Source organism: Cuculus canorus, chromosome 3 (assembly GCF_017976375.1).
Source record: "Cuculus canorus isolate bCucCan1 chromosome 3, bCucCan1.pri, whole genome shotgun sequence".
Lineage (NCBI taxonomy): Eukaryota > Metazoa > Chordata > Aves > Cuculiformes > Cuculidae > Cuculus > Cuculus canorus.
In genome coordinates this window covers 91,161,695-91,180,179 of record NC_071403.1, presented here as the reverse complement: position 1 = coordinate 91,180,179, position 18,485 = coordinate 91,161,695, and the positions used below count along the sequence as shown (strand labels likewise).

At 52.4% G+C, this 18,485-nt stretch overlaps 2 protein-coding genes across 3 annotated transcripts; both read right to left on the bottom strand.

Moving 5' to 3' along the window:
* Positions 1 to 38: 38 nt before the first annotated feature.
* LOC128851681 (BRD4-interacting chromatin-remodeling complex-associated protein-like) lies at positions 39 to 4,968 on the bottom strand. Its single transcript, XM_054062346.1, has 8 exons — positions 4,923 to 4,968; positions 4,715 to 4,752; positions 3,306 to 4,073; positions 2,558 to 2,753; positions 1,763 to 2,067; positions 1,311 to 1,369; positions 839 to 987; positions 39 to 476 (listed from the first exon to the last, which is right to left on the bottom strand). Exons 1-8 carry the CDS (start codon positions 4,966 to 4,968, stop codon positions 70 to 72), a joined length of 1,968 nt encoding a protein of 655 aa, XP_053918321.1. The 3' UTR covers positions 39 to 69.
* A 7,927-nt stretch (positions 4,969 to 12,895) lies between these two features.
* On the bottom strand, positions 12,896 to 18,187 carry LOC128851723 (BRD4-interacting chromatin-remodeling complex-associated protein-like). 2 transcript variants are annotated; one of them, XM_054062679.1, is made up of 3 exons: positions 14,432 to 18,187; positions 13,952 to 14,057; positions 12,896 to 13,356 (listed from the first exon to the last, which is right to left on the bottom strand). In XM_054062679.1, exons 1-3 carry the CDS (start codon positions 14,471 to 14,473, stop codon positions 12,896 to 12,898), a joined length of 609 nt encoding a protein of 202 aa, XP_053918654.1. In that variant the 5' UTR covers positions 14,474 to 18,187. The 2 variants fall into 2 exon arrangements, with proteins under 2 accessions (XP_053918654.1, XP_053918655.1); XM_054062680.1 differs by having other exon boundaries at positions 13,952 to 14,054.
* Between the last annotated feature and the right edge of the window lie 298 nt (positions 18,188 to 18,485).

Below are 18,485 nucleotides of genomic sequence, written 5' to 3'. Positions count from 1 at the left end.
CTCTCTGCTGGCGAGGAACGGAGCGAAGGAGGGAGAGGAGAAAAGGACAGGGAGGAAGAGCAGCTGCGGTTACACATCGCCACCATGACACGCTGGAGTTCCTTCTTCTCCCAGATTATTCCCATCCCTGTTCACAAGGAGCTGCCTTTTGCCAAATTCAAGACAATAGAAACACCGAGGGCTTGCGGAGACCAGTCGGAGCCAACGGCAGGGAGAGGAAAGCTTCCCAGTTCGTGCAGAAAGCCCAGGGCTGAGTCCCCACTGGCTCCTCTGTGGCTGTAGCCCACCCAGGCAACAGGGAAACTCCACCCAGGAAAGCGGGCGGTCTTGGACAAATGCCTGCGCTTCCAACCCCTGGGGAAAGCAGGACGCTGGGCTCACCTGGGATTCCTCCAGGAGCAGCAGGCGGTACTTGTTCAGCATGGCTTGGGAGCGCTTTAGCAGCTGGGCAGACACCACCTCAAACTCCTCGTCCACTGCCAGCAAGAGGGGAAAAGAAAGTTTGGGTCACAAGGAGAGTGTCGATTCTTTTAGTTGGACTCACCCGGGAAGAACCTGAAAAAAGGGGCTGAGGGTGATTTCATTGCTGTGATCATTAGGAATACGCCAAGGTCTGTTGTAAGGATTTCTCCAAACATACAGACAGGGCAGCAATGCTTTAACTCAGCTGGAAAAGTCCAAATACACGGCCTTGGGGAGGTGTGTTTTTCTGGAGTGAAGGCAGGGACAGCTGCTCCTTTGATTTTAGCGCTAATCATCCCACTTTGCTTAAAGCTCGGTCCCCTCTCCTCATGTTTCCACAGCCCCGGAGCCGTGCGCCATTCCCGGGAGGTCGTACCCTTCCTGCACTCTTCGTCGGAGGGCAGCGTTCCCTGATAGATGTGGTAGGGCAGGAGCCGCTGCACGGCGTCGTCCAAGGAGCGGAATGGGGTCCGGTAGTCAGGGTGCAGCACCATGGCTTGGTGTTTGTGCAGCTGCTCCAGGAAACTGGAGGGGAGGAGAAGAGGGAGAACTGATGGGCGAGGGCTGCTGAGACAAAAACCTTGTCATTTCCAGCGTGAACGGCATCACGTGGATGAAGGGTCAGGGAGGAATCCTGCAGGAAATCTCATCCTGGATGTTTAGGACCCTGTGTTGTGCCCCAGGTTAAATGGCTTCATGGCCGCAGGCAGAGCAGCAGCGACCTGGGAACCCCCAAACGGGCACTGCCCTGGCACCGATTCAGCCCAATCCACAACAGGAACGCAGGGAGCCACAACAACAGGGCGTTCTCTGATGGGTTTGAACTTCTCGCCCACCGAGGCACTCACCAGGCTTCCTTGCCGGGCTGCAGTGTCGAGGCTTTCTTTGGATGGAGTTCGCTGTCGTACTGGGGGAGAAGAAAGCACAGGGGTGAGAGGGAACGGTGCTGGGTTTAACCTTATTTCTCTATGTGCCAACGCTGACCGTCACCAGTCAAACCATGTTGTCCCCACTCTTCCTGGGAAAGGCTCTACCCAGGCTCTTGCGTTAAACCTCCCCGATTTCAAGAAAGAGGAGGAACAAAGCAGCCTCCCGTCCAAAAATGTTTCATTCGCATTGTTGGGAATGGTTAAGTTTGTATCACCTTTAGAGGTTCACAGCACTTGAAAGTAGGAAAAAAATGTTCATGGACATGAATTCTTCCCCTTGGAGAAAGTGGAGGGGAACGCAGAGAGATTTGTTCCTGCTGCCGGTGGGAAACTTTGGAGTAAAAAGGAACCACTGAGAGAAGGTTCCTCACCTGAACTGGCTGCTGTCTGGCATGAGCTGTCCCTGACCTCCCCTGGGCTGCAGTCCCCTTCCCAGGAGAGACCAGCGTGGAAGTGCTGGGGAAGGCTCTGCTGTCCCCAGGAACTGAGGTGGAAATGCCTGCCAGAGAGAAAGCGGATGGGTTTGTGGTTAAGTAACGCTGTTCTGGATTCCCCCAGGACGTTTCAGTGCAAAGCAGAGAGTTACCAAAAGCACCTGGGCGTGACCGAGCAGCACGTTTGGATGGCCCTGGTCCTGGCTCCCTGCGCTGACAGGTGGCATCCCACCGCCTTTTTCCTGCACACAAAGCACGGCTTCAGCACCTGAGGTCTCCCAAAGCCTGGGAATAAAGGGGATCCCCCGAAAGGGGGCCTGTGGGCACTGGGGAGAGTGTGAGAATAAGGGGCTTACTGCATCGATGCTGCCTGGGAGGTCATTGGAGTGTGTGGGAATAAGGGGGGCTCCCCCAAAGGGGTGTGGTGGGGCATTGAGGGGAGGGTGGGAATAGGGGAGGGAGCCTTAATAAAGGCCTGAGGGGTACCGAGGAGAATAACAGGGAGACCCAAAAATGTGACTGGTGGGGACATTAGGGGAAGTGTGGGAATAACGTGGGTACATCCGAGAAAGTAGCCTGGGGGACATTGGGGGAGTAAGGGAATGGGGAGAGCAGCACAGCTGGTGCCTGGGGAGGTCAATGGGGGCAGTGGGGAAAGAGGGAAAACTCCCCCCAAATCCCTTTCCTGTGTATTTCCCTGACTGTGCTGGAGCCAGAGCCACTGGGACCAACCTGCAGAGGAGGGTGGGAGGGCAGCAGTGGGCGCGTGGCTCTGCATGGGGGTCCCTGATGTTGCCGTGGCCGCCACCGCCTGTCCCTGCCTGCTGACCATCCCGGAGGAGACCGTGGCACTGCATGTGCCGAGCGCGGAGGGGGCCTGGCTGGTGGGGGGCTGCTGCTTCTGCTGCAGGAGAATCCCTCGAGGAACCTGCACGGGATCACGCACAACACCGCAAGGTGAAAACGTGCCCCAAACCCGTTGCTTTTTGACACCGTTGGTTCAGCACGGAAGCAGGAGGAGGGAAGGGGCTAATGGTGTTCCTGGCCCCTCATCTCCCTCTCATGGCTGGGAGATGATGCGGGAGAGGGAAAGAGGCACCTGCAGAGCTCCATTGGGATCTCAACCACAGGAAAGAACCCTGTGTGCTTCAAGAAAGCAAAGCGGGTTCTTAAAGACGTCTTGCCTAGAGCTAACACACAGTTAAATGAAAACAAGTTCAGCTTCATCCCCTGCTCCTCTTCCTCCCCCTAAATGAAAATAAATTAAGAGCTGCAGTTTAGTGTTAGAGTCTGTTTCTTCCAGCCCCTCCCTCAGGGAGGGAGAGAGCAGTCAGGAGAGGTTGATCAGGGCCATCTGGTTGGGCAGCATCACCCCTTGCATCCCCGTCTGGCCCATCGGAGCGGCCACGGAGGCTTGGCTCTGCGTGGTCAAACTGCCCCCCAGCAAAACAGGCACCTGGAAAATAGCGGGGTGACCCACCTGGCTGGGCTGGAGCTGCATGGGAGCCCATAGGATGTGAGCGGTGCCAGGGGTGCTCTGCGATGGGAGCAGGTGGCACAGGTTCAGCTGCCCGGCGACGTGCTGGCTGGAGAGGATGTGGGCTGGCAAGACTTGGTAGATGCTCAGCCGTGCGCCCGGCCCTTGGCTGGTTGTGGTGTGGGCTTGTCCGCTGGGGCGGGAGGTGCTCGGGATCTGCCTCCCCATGTTGGTCTGCAGGGCCGAGAGCTGCTGGGGGATCTGCACAGCGCAGGCACCCGCCAGCTGCCCGGGGAGCAGGATCTGCTTCTGGCCCTGCAGCATGGCCTGCGCGACGTGCTGCGTGGCGCTGCTGCTGCTGCTGCCCTGGCTCAGCAGGTGGACACTCCTGGGCTTGCTGGGGGCTCGCTGCTGTGGTGGCAGTGGCTGCTTGAAGGTGTCGCTTGGAAGCCCTTGGGGGAAGCCCAACAGCACCACGTTCTGCCCGGGTTTGCTGGTCAGGGCAGAGAGGTTCTGCTGGACCTTCTGCTGCTGCAGGGCGGCTTTGTTCTGCGTGGTCACAGCAGTGTTGGAACCAAAGGGCTTTGTGGTGACCTGGTGCACGGGCTGCTGGAGGATGTTGCAGGGCTGCTGCGAGTTCTTCAGGTTCACTCCGCTGCTGGATGGTGAGCCCAGGTCTTCATCTTCTAAAAGGCGAGGGTCCACGTTGGTGGGGGGCCGACTCGGCTCTGTGCTCAGAGGTTTTCCCGAGGACTCCTCCAGTGCATGCAGCTGGGAGATCATCAGAGGGAAGAAGAAAGAAGGCATTGAACTCAGGCATGAGGGAATTGGGCTTCAAGTCAACTGCTCAACAGCTATTCTGAGCTGCCTCAGAGAGGAGCGGGCCCTTGGGCAGTCCGCACCTGAGTTCACAAGAGGGGAAAGCACCTTGGCATCCCTGGGAGAGCCTAAATGAACACAGGCCACTCTTTGGCAGCAGCTGAGGTAGACGTCAAACAAGGAGGGTGGAGTGAGGGAGGGGGCTGGGGACAGAGCTAGTTGAAATCATCCCAAGATGGATTAAGAGCTTTGGGGTTTTTGTGCTAACCCATGTCAATGTCACCAAGCGTAGTAGTTCAGGATGCATCCCTTGCCTCCTCAGTCTTTAAGGTGAAGGGGCTGTAGGGATGGGAAGTGAAAATTTCTGGAAACAAGGCTAAAACCTCCACGGAAACCCAACCCATTCCCTGCAGGAGCTGAGTTCACTCGCTCAGGTGCTGCAGCGAGGACGTAGGAAGGGCATCCCTGGGCCAGAACCAGGACAGTGAGGGAAAAGCAGCATGCGGCCTGACCTTGGACCCCACCAAACCAGATGAAAAACACGCCCACAAAACCAGAAAAAAAAAAAAAAAAAAAAAAAAGCCGCAGCTTACATCTAGCAGGCATCGGCCGTCTTCATCATCCGTGCCAACTGCAAAGAGCGGAGAGAGACCACGTTAACATCAGGAGAGCCAGTGTGCTGCTCCTCGCTCCCTCCATCCCAAACACCATGCTTTGCTTTTCCTCCCAAGTCCCACTGATGATGATGATGACAATGTCCTCAGAGGGGCGTCAACCCACAGCCCTTGGCCTTTTACTTGCCTTTTTCTCCTTTGGCCCTTGCTAACTTCTTCTTTGGCTCCTCCATTTGCGCTGGGATGTCTGGGCGCTGGCTGCAGCCGGAGAGACGTCTGCACAGAAGGGGACACACGTCTTGAGAGCAATGCCCAACCCCTCTTTTTTTTTGGCCACTTTAAATTTACAGGGACTTGTAGATTTGAGTTCAAAATTACAAAGACCTGTCAACATAAAACCCTCTTTGGAGCTGCTACTTTGCTTCTTCTCACTCTAAAGAACTTCCTGGCTCTTGGAACGCGTTTCCCCCACAGACTAAAGTAAAGTTGTTTAAATTCAAACTCTCCATCTAAAATACACAAAACTCCAAACTAAAACAATAGTGCTAAGCTAAGAATTTTTAGCTGATTTTTAGGCAGCTTCTGCTCAAACGATTTCTATATATTTGCTTCTATTCCAATATTTCCTCTGGGAAGTTACAGAGCGCCCTTTTCCCTTCAGGGCACTTCGGTCAGCTCAGGTCCTCAAAGGACTTCATTCCTGCTGACCAACAAACTCCACGGTGCAGGGGGAGATACAGAATCTCCCTGTGCATCGCTGGGTGCCTTGGGCAGCGGTGCTCAGACACAGGGCGAGCAGAGGGTGCCTGAGCTCCTTAGGGGAACAGGAGAGGAAGAGGCATCGATTTCGCCCGCGCTTGGATCTTCCAGGAGATCTTCACGCACAAACTTTCTTCCACGACTGAATGGCCGAGGCTGACTTTCCTTCTGTTAAACAAAAGAAAGAGAAATAACAGAGACAGAGAGCGCCCGTGGCTTCACCAAGGGCTCTCAGCAGCGATGTGCGAGGCCTGGTGAGGAACACGGGAGAGCAGGGTGGGTTTCACCTGACTGCACATGGATGTCTCTAACATGGACACCCACGCCCGAGCCAGCCCCGCTCCCGTTTTGGGGCAACAGAGAGTCAGTCAGCAGAACCAGCGAGTTCCAGCTCCGTTGACCCGATCCTGCAGGAAAGGCTCAGAGCTTGGGTCAGGCAGAGCGCCCTGCAGTCACTGGTTTTATTCCTTCTGCCTCTTCTAAAGCAAAGCGGGGCCCGGTCCCCTTGTGCAGGGCAGACGACTGCAGCTCCATGGCAGCTGCACAGCTGAGGCCAGCTGAACCACAGCCCATCTCTGCTCCGTCCCATTTGGCCCGGCCCCCAGAATTTACCTCTCTCTCCCCTCTGAAAGGGCTCCTGTCACCCCAGACAGGACAGAGTCACCTCCGAGAGCTGCTGCACTCCCTAGGAGCAAGGGCACCGGTCACTGGACGAGGGACAGGGAACCCGTGAGGGGTGTGGGGAGACGGGCAGGTTCTATCTCACCTCTCTTGGATCCCAGCCACGGCAGGATTCACGCCGGCGCGAGGAGTTCCACCAGGAGCTGCTGCCTGTGCTGAGCCCGGTGCCCAACTGCCACCGGGACCCCAACACTGCAAAGCCCGAGGGGCGGGGCCATGCAAATGAGGGACCCTCAACAGCCACTGCCCCCCACCCCAGCCCTCCCAGTTCTCCCAGCACCCTTGGTCCAGCACATGCCGCCTGCTCACAAGATGCCCTCCACGGGGAGTTCCAGGGCACTAGCTCGGAGGAGAGCGTGGCCTCCAGTCCCGGCATGGCATCCCAGATCCGGGAGGGCGAGCGGTGCCCCTTCCTCTCCCTGGATGCACACCCTGGGCCTCCGGGGCATGGAGACCTCATCCAGCTAAATTAGGAAGTCCGTCTAGGAGGAAGGGAGAAGAGCAAAATTAATGTGGTACAGGCACTGAGTGTCAGGTGCCTTGGATGCCACGGTCAGGATGATTTCAGCCCCGGCTGTCAGGATTGGGACAAGAAGTGAGGCATCCCCACTGCGGGCTCACAGCTGGGAAAGTTGACACCTGCTCGAACCCCTCCTCCCTTTGGATGGCCAAGGTCTGAAGTGTTCAAAACCAGATTGGAAAGCTTTGCAGTAGCCCAAGGAGTTGAGTGCTCTGGATCTCCTCTTTGCCAGGTGTCGAGCTGCTTAAAATCCCAACGCTGAAGTCAAACCCATCCTCATCAGGTTCCCGTTACTCAGGGAAGCCGGGCTTTTCCTTTGCTGCTCTGCATCTCCAAGACCGTTTCTGTTTTAGACTTATCAGTAACCACGGCCACACCAAGCGATGGCTTATTATCAATGCAAGTAGTTTGGGGAGGCACAGAAGAAACAAAGAAAGCCATGGGCGAGAGGCTCCGTCCCTGGTTATAAACTTACTGCCCTGGGTCCACCTTCACATCATCCCTTTGCTCTGCACCCAGCTCTGGAAACTACAGCTCCAGCTCGTTCCCTGATTTCCGTGTTCTCCTGCACACGATGCCAGCACAGAGTGAACTGCCTGAATGTTCCAGGAATGGAAGCACCAGTCTCCCCACATTCCCCACCCCTGGAAGGCGAGGACTGATGGCAGGGCGGGAGCACGGGGTACTCTGATGGACTCCTGCACCGGGCACTGGGTTTGATGTTCTTTGAGCTTCCCTGCCCTTGAGTTTTAGAACGCAAGCGCCCTTTATCAGGGCTGGGCAACACGAGGAGCGATCTCCATCCAGCGTGTGCCGGGAGACAGAGCTGGGGACAGAATGGATTTCTCACTTCCAGGCATGGGATAAACATTCCCAGAAATCTTGGGCATATTCTATTACTTTCCAAGGTCTAATTTTAACGTTATTTTAAACTTGACAACAATCAAAACTCCTGCTCAGTCGGGGCTGGCTCCGGCCCTGCCCACCCTTGTATTCGAGACAGGGAGACACCGCAAACGGAGGGGATTCCGGAAGAAGAGACACCCGTTCAGCACAGATCTCACTGCCTGCGAGATGTTATCATCTGCAGAGAACCAACAGTGTCTGGAGAAACACCGTCTGAAAGAAACCCTGCTGTCAGCGGGGCATTCTGTCTAACTTACAAAGAATACGATTACTTAAATGAAACTTCCGTGCAGCTTCAATCAGAATATTCCGGTTTTTGGAACAGTAACTACTTCTTTCATCAGTATGGTACCAACTAAAGTTATAACTGGCAGGCAGGCAGCCAGCCTCTCTCTATTTTGGGTGCGTACATCAGGCAACTAAATGGACTTGCCAGAGCTCTAGCGGGGAAAGAGGGGTGCAGGGCGGGCGGCAGCGCCCTCGGCCCCCCCGCCCCGTCGCACTTCACCCCTCCGCCAGGCTCCCCCCCCGGCCCGCGAGGCTGGTGGAGCCGCGGAGCTGTGGGCTGTGCGCATGCGCGGCAGCGCCGCTGCCCCGCGCCCTGGGACGGCGCTGCCCCATGGCCGGGAGCCGCGCGCGGGCAGCGCTGCGGCCCCGGGACAGCGCGGGATGCGGTGGGCGAGTGAGCACCGACAGCGGGGCGGGCCGGGGGGGGGCGGCAGGTGCGGGTGGGGGTGCTAAAGCTGGGGCTGGGCGAGCTTGGGAGGGGGGAGCTGAGGGAGCTTTGGGCCGGGGGAGCTTTGGGGCGAGGCTAGAGCTGAGGCTAGAGCCGGAGGAGGTTTGGGCAGAGGCAGCTTTGTGCCGGGGGAGCTTTGGTCAGGGGGAAATTTGGGCCGAGTCTAGGTGTGAGGCAAGAACTAGAGGCTCGAGCTAGGGGAGCTTTGGGCTAAGGCTGGATCTGAGGCTAGAGCCGGGGGAGCTTTGGGCGGGGGGAGCTTTGGGCCGAGGCTAGAACTGAGGCTTGAGCTGGGGCTTTGGCCGGGGGGACTTTGGGCAGGGGGCGCGCTTTGGGCAGGGGTGGAGGTTTGGCATGGGTGGGAGCTTTGGGCTGGTTGGGCTCGGCTCCGTTGGGGCTGGCTCCAGCACTGTCTGCCCTTGCGTTAGAGACAGAGAAGCACTGCGAATGGAGGGGATTCCAGAAGAAGAGGTGTCTGTTCAGCACAGATCACAGTGCCCCCGGGATGTTATTTGCGGAGAAAGAACAGTGTCTGGAGAAACACTCTCTAAAATAGTCCCTACTGGGGGAGAGGGCTGAGTAACTTGGAGTGCCTCCGACAGCAGGCTTTATTTCCAGACTCCCGTTGTATACAATGTAGGTGATGTTAGATGCTTTTTCTTCCTACAGCCAAAGAAAACAGCCCCTAGAAGTGGGGTTTGTTTAAGCTGTGCGTGGAGGAGGAGGCACAAATTTCTAAATATTGCAGCTTTTTCAACAGGGAAAACGCCCCTGTGGAGGCCACAGTGTGACTCTTAGCCACGGGGCTGGGTAACTCTCGGCTTGTTTTCTCACAGGGGCTGCTCCTGGCTTGGGGAGGTCAAGAGAATAATTTGATGGCTGCAGACGCAGCGCTGAGATTTTCAGTGTTTTTTCCCTGGAGTTCATTATCACAGGACAGATCTTGATCTCCTTTTGTCACCTTGTGCCAAACACAAAGCCTTTATTAAAAATAGTTACCTTCTCTCGCTGGTTCAGGGGCAGGTCTGAGTGCCGTCCAGCTAAGGGTGCTCCTAAAGAAAGATACAAACCCCCAGAAGGGTTGAGAGTCCGTTGTGCTAATCTTGGTTACAAATGAAGAAAAGTGAGGGTGCAGACAAAGATAGGCCCTTTCCTGTAATGAATTAAGACTTTGTATCAGCCATGGTTCCAATGAGGTTAAAAAGTAAATTCTAAAGAGGTGTTTTGTTTTTCTTCATTACCAAACTCAGAATCCGCTGCTGTCAGTTCTCGGTTGAATTCTGACTGCATGGGAAGTCCCCAAGTGGTGGGCTTTGGTACTAGGACAGTGTCTCCGTAACTGGAAACTGTCAAGGCAGACTGCCCTCCTCCTGACCCAATCCAGATGCATCTTCTGTGCATCAGGAACCGGAGGAAATTCTGAGCCGGTACAGGTAGACAGTGCTTCATAGGGAAATCACACAAGAAAGGAGGTGGAGCAGACCTCGATGTTGGTTAAGCACATCAGGCAAACAGAGCCTTGTTATTTCTCTTCAGTTAAATTCATAAACGTGCCAGCGGCTTTTGGATTGCTTATCCCTGCTAAGATTCCGAAAATAAAACCCCAAATAGCCATCAAAACTGTGGTGTCTCTAACTGTTTTATTGAGCAGGTAGGACAAAAAAAGCTTCATGCAATGACAAAACCTTTTGGATAGCAATCATATGTTTTTAATGGGTAATCCCTTCAATTTTATTGAAACAGTCTGAAGCAAGCATGAAACCCAAATGACTTTGTCCATCACACAAAAGTATTTGATTTGTTATTTGTCTCTCAACAGTTAGGGCATTCTATTCAATGAAGGCATCTAATTTTAACCCGTCCAATGTAGGCACGTGGATTTATGCTTGGACAAAGAATTATGAATTCCAATTCATACTTCAGTTGCACAGTTACCTTTAAATATTTCATCTTGGCTTTTGTAAAATACACGAAAGTTCTGAACTCCTTCAGAAGTGAAGATACCTTAATTTACTACACTGCCTTATTTTTAAAAGAAATACAGTCATTCTATCCCTGCCCCAATCCCATAGATTCTTTCTCTGTGATCCCAGGGGTTCCTCCCAAAAGTGCCGTGTCGCCTCCCTGGCCGTCGGCCCCAGTCGCAGGTTCGGATCCCGCTTCCTCGTTGTGTCCCTGAGCCCCCAGGCCCGCTCCTGGATCAGGATCCTGGTCCCTGGCCACTCCCAGAGCGGTGTTGTGCACCACTTGCCATAGCCCAGCCCTCTGCTTGATCTTCAGCTTGAGGCTGATCTGACTGGGTGCTCCGCAGGCTTGGCTGGGGGATTTGTTCCCGGAGGGCAAGGTGTCCGCGTCTTCGTCCAGCAAAGGGGAAGTCTTGGTGCAGGTGACGGAGGGGGAGCTCCCACTGGGCTTGATCTCCAGCTTGGGGGAGGGAGTGGGAGGCACTGCCTGCGCTGGGGGCACCTTCAGGCTGTCGGGAGCTGGTGCCGCACTGGAGCTGGAGGCCAGGGATGCCAAGGAGGAGAGGCTGTGCGATGGGGAGAGCACTGAGACATCTTCCTCTGCAAGGGAAACGTCAAGGCAGGTGTCAGCGCCAGCAGAGAACGCTGCCCGCTCATTGGATTAGTCTTTTAAATAGAAGAAATCTTTATTATTATAATTTTATCAAAAATATCTCTTGTGCTGTTGTGCCTGCTTCACTGGGGTGTGTTTTCTCCCCCTCTTTCCCCTCTCAGCCCCTCTCTTCCCAGTGGGAATTTCCACTTCTCACGGTGTTCGTCCTGAATGATCCTGCTTGGGCAAAAGGGGCAGCAAGTGAGCTCAAAGCCTTCCTAAAGAACTTCTAGAGCAGCCAAGAATAAACAGGGATTTGCTGGCAGCCTGAGCGTTGCATGCACTTTGCATTCAGTAAGACCTTGGCCACTGAGATCTTTAATGCAGAGGAGTGGGAAGAGCACAGGCTGCTGCAGGTAATGCTCCCTGTGCTTTCTCCCAGCTTTTCCACTGGACCCGCCACAGAACAGGCTGACAGCATCGCAGCTGAAGCACCCCAGGGCAGGGAGAGCTCATGCTCTGAGTCTGAGGAAGTGGAAAACCTGAAACCCCAAGCTCCTCCTGCCTGGGGAGCTTTGGGCTGGGGGAGCTTTGGGCTGGTTGGCATTGGCTGAGTTGGGGCTGTCTCTGTCTCTGTCTGCTCTTGTGTTAGAGACAGGGAAACATGACAAATGAAAGGGATTCCAGAAGAATGGATACCTGTTCAGCACAGGTCAGACTCTCCCCAGGAGGAATAATTTCCAGACTCACCGTTGTATACAGTGTAGGCGATGTTAGGGGCTGTTTTATTTGGGCATAGGAAGAAAAAACCTCCAAAAAGTCGTGTTTGTTTTCGCTGTGCCTGGAGGAGGAGGGGGTGCGCGGGGGTGCGATGCTCACTGCCTCAGCTGGAGACAGAGGTGGATGACGGCCGGGAGGGCATAAGGGAGCTCTACACGCCCAGCCCAGCTTTCACTGCCTTCTCTTGCCTAAACCGAGGCATGACAAAGAGGCAGAGATTGAGCAGGGATGGAGGAGTAATGTTGCCAGTGTTTACTGTGACGAGGAAGAATCGGGCTGGAGGAGCTTTGGGCCGGGGAAGCTTTGGCTTGGGGAGCTGAGGCTAGGTTTGAGGCTGTTTTGGGAGGGAGGGCTGAGGCTAGGACTGAGGCTGCTTTGGGCTGGGCGAGCTCTGGGCTGGTTGGCATCGGCTGGGTTGGGGCTGGCTCCAGCTCTGTCTGCTCTTGCTTTAGAGACGGGGAAACACTATACATGGAGGGGATTCCAGAAGAAGAGACACCTGTTCGGCACAGATCACACTGCCCACGAGATGTTTTCATCTGCAAAGAACCAACAGTGTCTGGGTAAACACTGAAAGAAACCCTGCTGTCAGAAGGACTCGGAGTCACTCAGCCCTCTCCCCAGGTAGGAATTAACTTCCATACTCACACGGCATACAATATCTATGATCTTAGGGGCTAAATTCTTTAAAAAAAAAATAAAACAAGAAAACCCATCAAGACTGTGATGTCTCCCGCTATTTTGTTGAGCAGGTAGGAAAAAAAACCTTAATGCAATGACAAAACTGTCTGGATAGCAGTCATACGTTTTTAATGGGTAATCCCTTCAATAAAACATTCTGACAAAAAAACATTATACAACATATATATCTATAATATATAAACAACTTTATCCAATCATTCAAAAGTATTTGATTATTTATTTCTCTCTCAACAGTTAGGGCATCGTATTCAATGAAAGCATCTAATTTTAACCCACCCAATGTAGGCATGCTGATTTATGCTTTGACAAAGAATTATGACTTTTAATTATTAGTTTTACTTTGGTTGGACAGTTACAAAAGTGAAGATGAATTATATAAAAGTAAAATACACAGAAGTACTGTACTTGTTCAGAAGTGACGATAACTTACTACAATGTCTTATTTTTAAAAGAAATACAGTCATTCTAACCCTGCTCCAATGCCATGGATTCTTCCCTCCAAGATCCCAGGGATGTCTCCCTAACATTTCGTGTTGCCTTCCTGATCCAGGGCCCCAGTCGTGGGTTCGGATCCCGGTTCCTTGTTGTCTCCCTGAGCCCCCAGGCCCGCTCCTGGGTCAGGATCACGATCCCTGGTCACCTTTGAAGCGGTGTTGTGCACCACTTGCCATAGCCCAGCCCTCTGCTTGATCTTCAGCTTGAGGCCGATCTGACTGGGTGCTCCGCAGGCTTGGCTGGGGGATTTGTTCCCGGAGGGCAAGGTGTCCGCGTCTTCGTCCAGCAAAGGGGGAGTCTTGGTGCAGGTGACGGAGGGGGAGCTCCCACTGGGCTTGATCTCCAGCTTGGGGGAGGGAGTGGGAGGCACTGCCTGCGCTGGGGGCACCTTCAGGCTGTCGGGAGCTGGTGCCGCACTGGAGCTGGAGGCCAGGGATGCCAAGGAGGAGAGGCTGTGCGATGGGGAGAGCACTGAGACATCTTCCTCTGCAAGGGAAACGTCAAGGCAGGTGTCAGCGCCAGCAGAGAATGCTGCCCGCTCATTGGATTAGTCTTTTAAATAGAAGAAATCTTTATTATTATAATTTTATCAGAAAATATCTATCATGCTGATGTGCCTGCTTCACTGGGGTGTGTTTTTTCCCCCTCTTTCCCCTCTCTGCCCCTCTTCCCAGTGGAAGTTTCCACTTCTCACAGTGTTCGTCCTGAATGATCCTGCTTGGGCAAAAGAGGCAGCAAGTGAGCTCAAAGCCTTCCTAAAGAACCTCTGGAGCAGCCAAGAATAAACAGGGATTTGCCGGCAGCCTGAGTGCTGCATGCGCTTTGCATTCAATAAGACCTTGGCCACTGAGATCTTTAATGCAGAGGAGTGGGAAGAGCACAGGCTGCTGCAGGTAATGCTCCCTGTGCTTTCTCCCAGCTTTTCCACTGGATCCGCCACAGAACAGGCTGACAGCAACCCAGCTGAAGCACCCCAGGGAAGGGAGAGCTCACGCTCAGACTCTGAGGAGGTGGAAAACCTGAAACCCCAAGCGCAGGGTAGTAAAAAGCAGAGAAACAAAGGCAATAGCCACTCTCCCACCTGATTTCTCCTTGACCGACTGCTTGTCGAGCGCTAGCCTGATCCTTTCCTCCTGAACAAACATGCGGTGGATCATCACCATCTCCGCAGAAGGACTGACTCTCTGCTGGCGAGGAACGGAGCGGAGGAGGGAGAGGAGAAAAGGACAGGGAGGAAGAGCAGCTGCGGTTACACATCGCCACTGTGACACGCTGGAGTTCCTTCTTCTCCCAGATTATTCCCATCCCTGTTTACAAGGAGCTGCCTTTTGCCAAATTCAAGACAATAGAAACACCGAGGGCTTGCGGAGACCAGTCGGAGCCAACGGCAGGGAGAGGAAAGCTTCCCAGTTCGTGCAGAAAGCCCAGGGCTGAGTCCCCACTGACTCCTCTGTGGCTGTAGCCCACCCAGGCAACAGGGAAACTCCACCCAGGAAAGCGGGCGGTCTTGGACAAATGCCTGCGCTTCCAACCCCTGGGGAAAGCAGGACGCTGGGCTCACCTGGGATTCCTCCAGGAGCAGCAGGCGGTACTTGTTCAGCATGGCTTGGGAGCGCTTTAGCAGCTGGGCAGACACCACCTCAAACTCCTCGTCCACTGCCAGCAAGAGGGGAAAAGAAAGTTTGGGTCACAAGGAGAGTGTCGATTCTTTTAGATGGACTCACCCGGGAAGAACCTGAAAAAAGGGGCTGAGGGTGATTTCATTGCTGTGATCATTAGGAATACGCCAAGGTCTGTTGTAAGGATTTCTCCAAACATACAGACAGGGCAGCAATGCTCTAACTCAGCTGGAACAGTCCAAATACACGGCCTTGGGGAGGTGTGTTTTTCTGGAGTGAAGGCAGGGACAGCTGCTCTTTTGATTTTAGCACTAATCATCCCACTTTGCTTAAAGCTCGGTCCCCTCTCCTCAGCCTCAAAGAACCTGCATGGGTTCCCACACAACACCCCAAGGTGAAAACGTGCCCCAATCCCATTGCTTTTTAACACCATTGGTTCATCACAGACACAGGAGGAGGGAAGGGGCTAATTGCAGTGCTGGGCCCTCATCGCCATCTCAGTGCTGGGAGATGATGTGTTTCATCCCCTGCTCCTCTTCCTCCCTCACAAGTGAAAATAAATTAAGAGCTGCAGTTTAATTTTAGAATCTCTTGTTTCCAATCTCTGTTTCCAATCAGACTGTATTGGTGCTTTAGTGCTTCTTGCAATTGGATGTCCAGGAGCTTTTCCAGATAAACACCAAAAATCAGCCTCAGGAGGGGTTTGCATGTCCCCTGAATTTACCCATAAATGTTGATGAATGTTCAATTATCCTTGGAAATACAGCACTGGAATGTAACCTTGATATTGATCCAAGACCGGCTATGAACTGAGTCATGAAACAAACCCCTTTGCCTTTTCGGAAGGTTCAGTGGGAAAAATATAGGTCATGCTGTGAGACGCTAGATTAAGTCCTTAAGCTTGTTTCCTGCTTTCTAGGCCATGTTTTCACTCGGCTAACTTTGCCCTAGATTGTCGCTGCTTTTTAGTGCTTCATGTAACCTGAGATCTATTCATGTTCCACAAATTAGACAGCATTTCAAAAGGACGAAGATTACAAATTTTAGTTCAACTCTCCCATGAAATACGGCACCCCAAAGTGCCCAGGTAAGGTTTCTGTAACTGGACAATTTGCAAGTGGTATTATTTCCAGTAACTGCCAGCAGTGTCCGGTTGCCCTGATTCCCAAACCCTGCTCGCTTCCTTTCTCTGTTTGCCTTGTTGGAAGTGGAGCAGTAAAGCACCTTACATTCTTCGTAGCAGATACACCATGTGCTTCAGCAAGGGCACAATCTTGGTGTGAAAGGCATAGCTGCACCCAGCCACCTCATTTGGCTTTCCCAATCTCCTGCACCTGGCAGGAAAAAGATGGGAAGGTCTAAGAAAGATCTAAGGCTTTTTCAGCCCTGTTAGTTTTATGGGCAGGCAGAGCGTGCTTAGTATGGAAATGAGTGAGGGGTTGCTTACAGTTCCCTACAGTTGGGGTTGAGTTCGTTTCATTTCTTTCTTTAGCATATACATAGACTTCCAAACTAATCAGATCCCTTTTCGTACAGTCCAATTTACAGTATTAACATATATGTCGGTCAATGAAAGGGCTAGAAACGTTGACTCTTCCTTCTGTGGATGAAAAATAGCGTGTGAGATCCAAGCAGTATTATCAGTACCTTTTAGGTACAATGAAGCCAAAATTCTACTGACATCTTAGACGTAAGACTTGATACCCCGTGCCATACACCACACCTAAGAGGTACCTTGGACATCTTAATCTCACAATGCATTGTGGTTCTGCTGCCGCCACACAAACAGAGATGGTAAATTGAGAGGTGTATGCTCTGGGGCTTGGTAGCTGAACTTGGGAAAGTGAAACCAACTCGTGAGTAAGAAGGGAAGGGGGGAGGCCTGTCCCTCTCGAGGAGACACATCATCTTTCACTGTCCTTGCACATCTCAGTTAGGGGCAAAGTATACATTCAGTAATCCATCTACAAACAGGGAGCCCAGACACAAACACTTTTCAAAGCTCCACAAAAATATTTAATGTATTTTATTTCCTTCCAAATTTGTCAAGGCAGCTTGAGATTAACAACTCAAGATCCCATATCAATAAGCTGCTTGCAGATTATTGATATTTTATTTCCCAGTGCTGCTACTTTGTCCTTCAAACCCCCTTGGAACAGCACATCAAAAGCTACAGCAATGTGACAGCGCATGTGAAATTTAAATCCCTTACATTGCTCTTTTGGGCTTTCTGCCATGGGAATACTATTAAAACAGGTACTCAGGAGGGGACCTATGGTACTCATTTATTTTGCTGTGTCTGTGGTGTTTAGTGCACACCTGCCCCTCCAGGAGCTAGGAAAGTTCAGCACACAGTTCCAGGAGGTGGGAGAGAATCGGATGTCTCAGAAATGGTCCCTGTGGGTGCTGCTGCCATCAAGGCCAGGAGGAGCTCCGAGGGCCACACATGCTCTGTGGCAAGTCTCCATTTGGGACTGCTACTGAGAGAGTGGAATCTTGTCCCTGGGTTTCTCTACTTCAGTCTTCCGGAGATATAAATTAAAAACTTGATGATGCTTGCAGGAGTGGTGGCAGGAGAAGAGAGAGCACTTTTATAGTAGCAAGAGACCTGAGACTTGGCTACCACCTTCCACCTCTCAAAGGACTGGCCGAGCTCTCCCTTGCACAGCATTCTGGCTGGAGCTGTGATGATGATGAAACAACATCCGTGAGGCAGAGAACTGCACTAGGTGCAGGGTTTACTTGCTGAATGTTAAAGCTTCATCTTGGGGAGGCATGGTTTCAGGGCTTTATTCCTGTCACGGTTTAGACCTGGCCCGGCTAAATTCAGCGGCTAAAACTGTACAATTGGAGTTCTAAATCCTGCTCCCCCCACCCCCAGGGAAATGGAAATGAGAGGAAAAGGACTTGCAGGTTGGAAACTAAAGCTACATCTTTGATGAAATTGTAATAATAGTGATGAAAATGATTACTAATAAAATGTACAGAAGTATATGAGGTCATGCCCCCACTCCTCGATGACTATACATTACCACAAATGCTGTAGAGCAGACACAAGGAGATGGGTCTGCAGCTAGGAGGGAGCTGAACTCAGGAAGTGGATTCAGGATCGCATGAAGCCAGGATCAGACAGATGAGGTCCTCACTGGACATTGGCCATTGGAGAGGAGAGTGGACCGTCATGATCTCTCAATTTTATACTGAGTATGATGTATATGGGATGGAATGCTCTCTTGGTCAGTTTGGGGACACCTCTCATGTCTGCCTCTCCTTGAAAGTGCAGCCCTTTTTTGCCAGCTTGAGGATGGCCTTAGTTACTATAGGAAAAAGTGTAAGCAATGGCCTCTCTGTATACCAATGCCTCGTGTTATCACTTCTAGACAGGAACAGTGTCTGAAAAACATGCAGTTAGCTTTCAGAGAGTGAAGATGCTTAGAGCAACTGCGTTAGTCAAAAAACTTACAAAAAATTTAGCTCAAACCACAACAACTCCTTGGTAAGGAAAACCTACAGTAAAGGATTAGTCTATCCCCTTATTGCATCTGCTTATATCTATCGAGTATACCAACTGGTTTAATAAACTATATCAATTCTCCCCATACGTTTTGCTTTGCTCCATCTACCTCAGCTCCATGAATGCTGCTTGAGAAGTCCCCCTGTTGAACTGCAGCCCACCCAAGCTTCAAAGGTGGGTGGTTGTTGGCCTCCCCCTCCATTTGGGCAAAAACTTTGCCTTTAAATGGAGGCTTCAGTACTCTCCCCTCAGCCTGGGGTAGCAGAGCCAAGCCCTCTACACTGGAAACACTTTTCATAGGAGGTTTTAGGTAGGAAAACCTTTAATATAAGGGTCACCAAGAAGTTTTGAATGGTAAGACTGTGATCCCTGAAACCCACTTAGCCAGTGGTGCTGAGGAAGGAGCTGTTTCAGTGTTTCACTGAGGGTCCTGGCACGGGTGCTGAAGCAGCCCGGGTGCAGTGAGGGGCACTGTGTTCTCG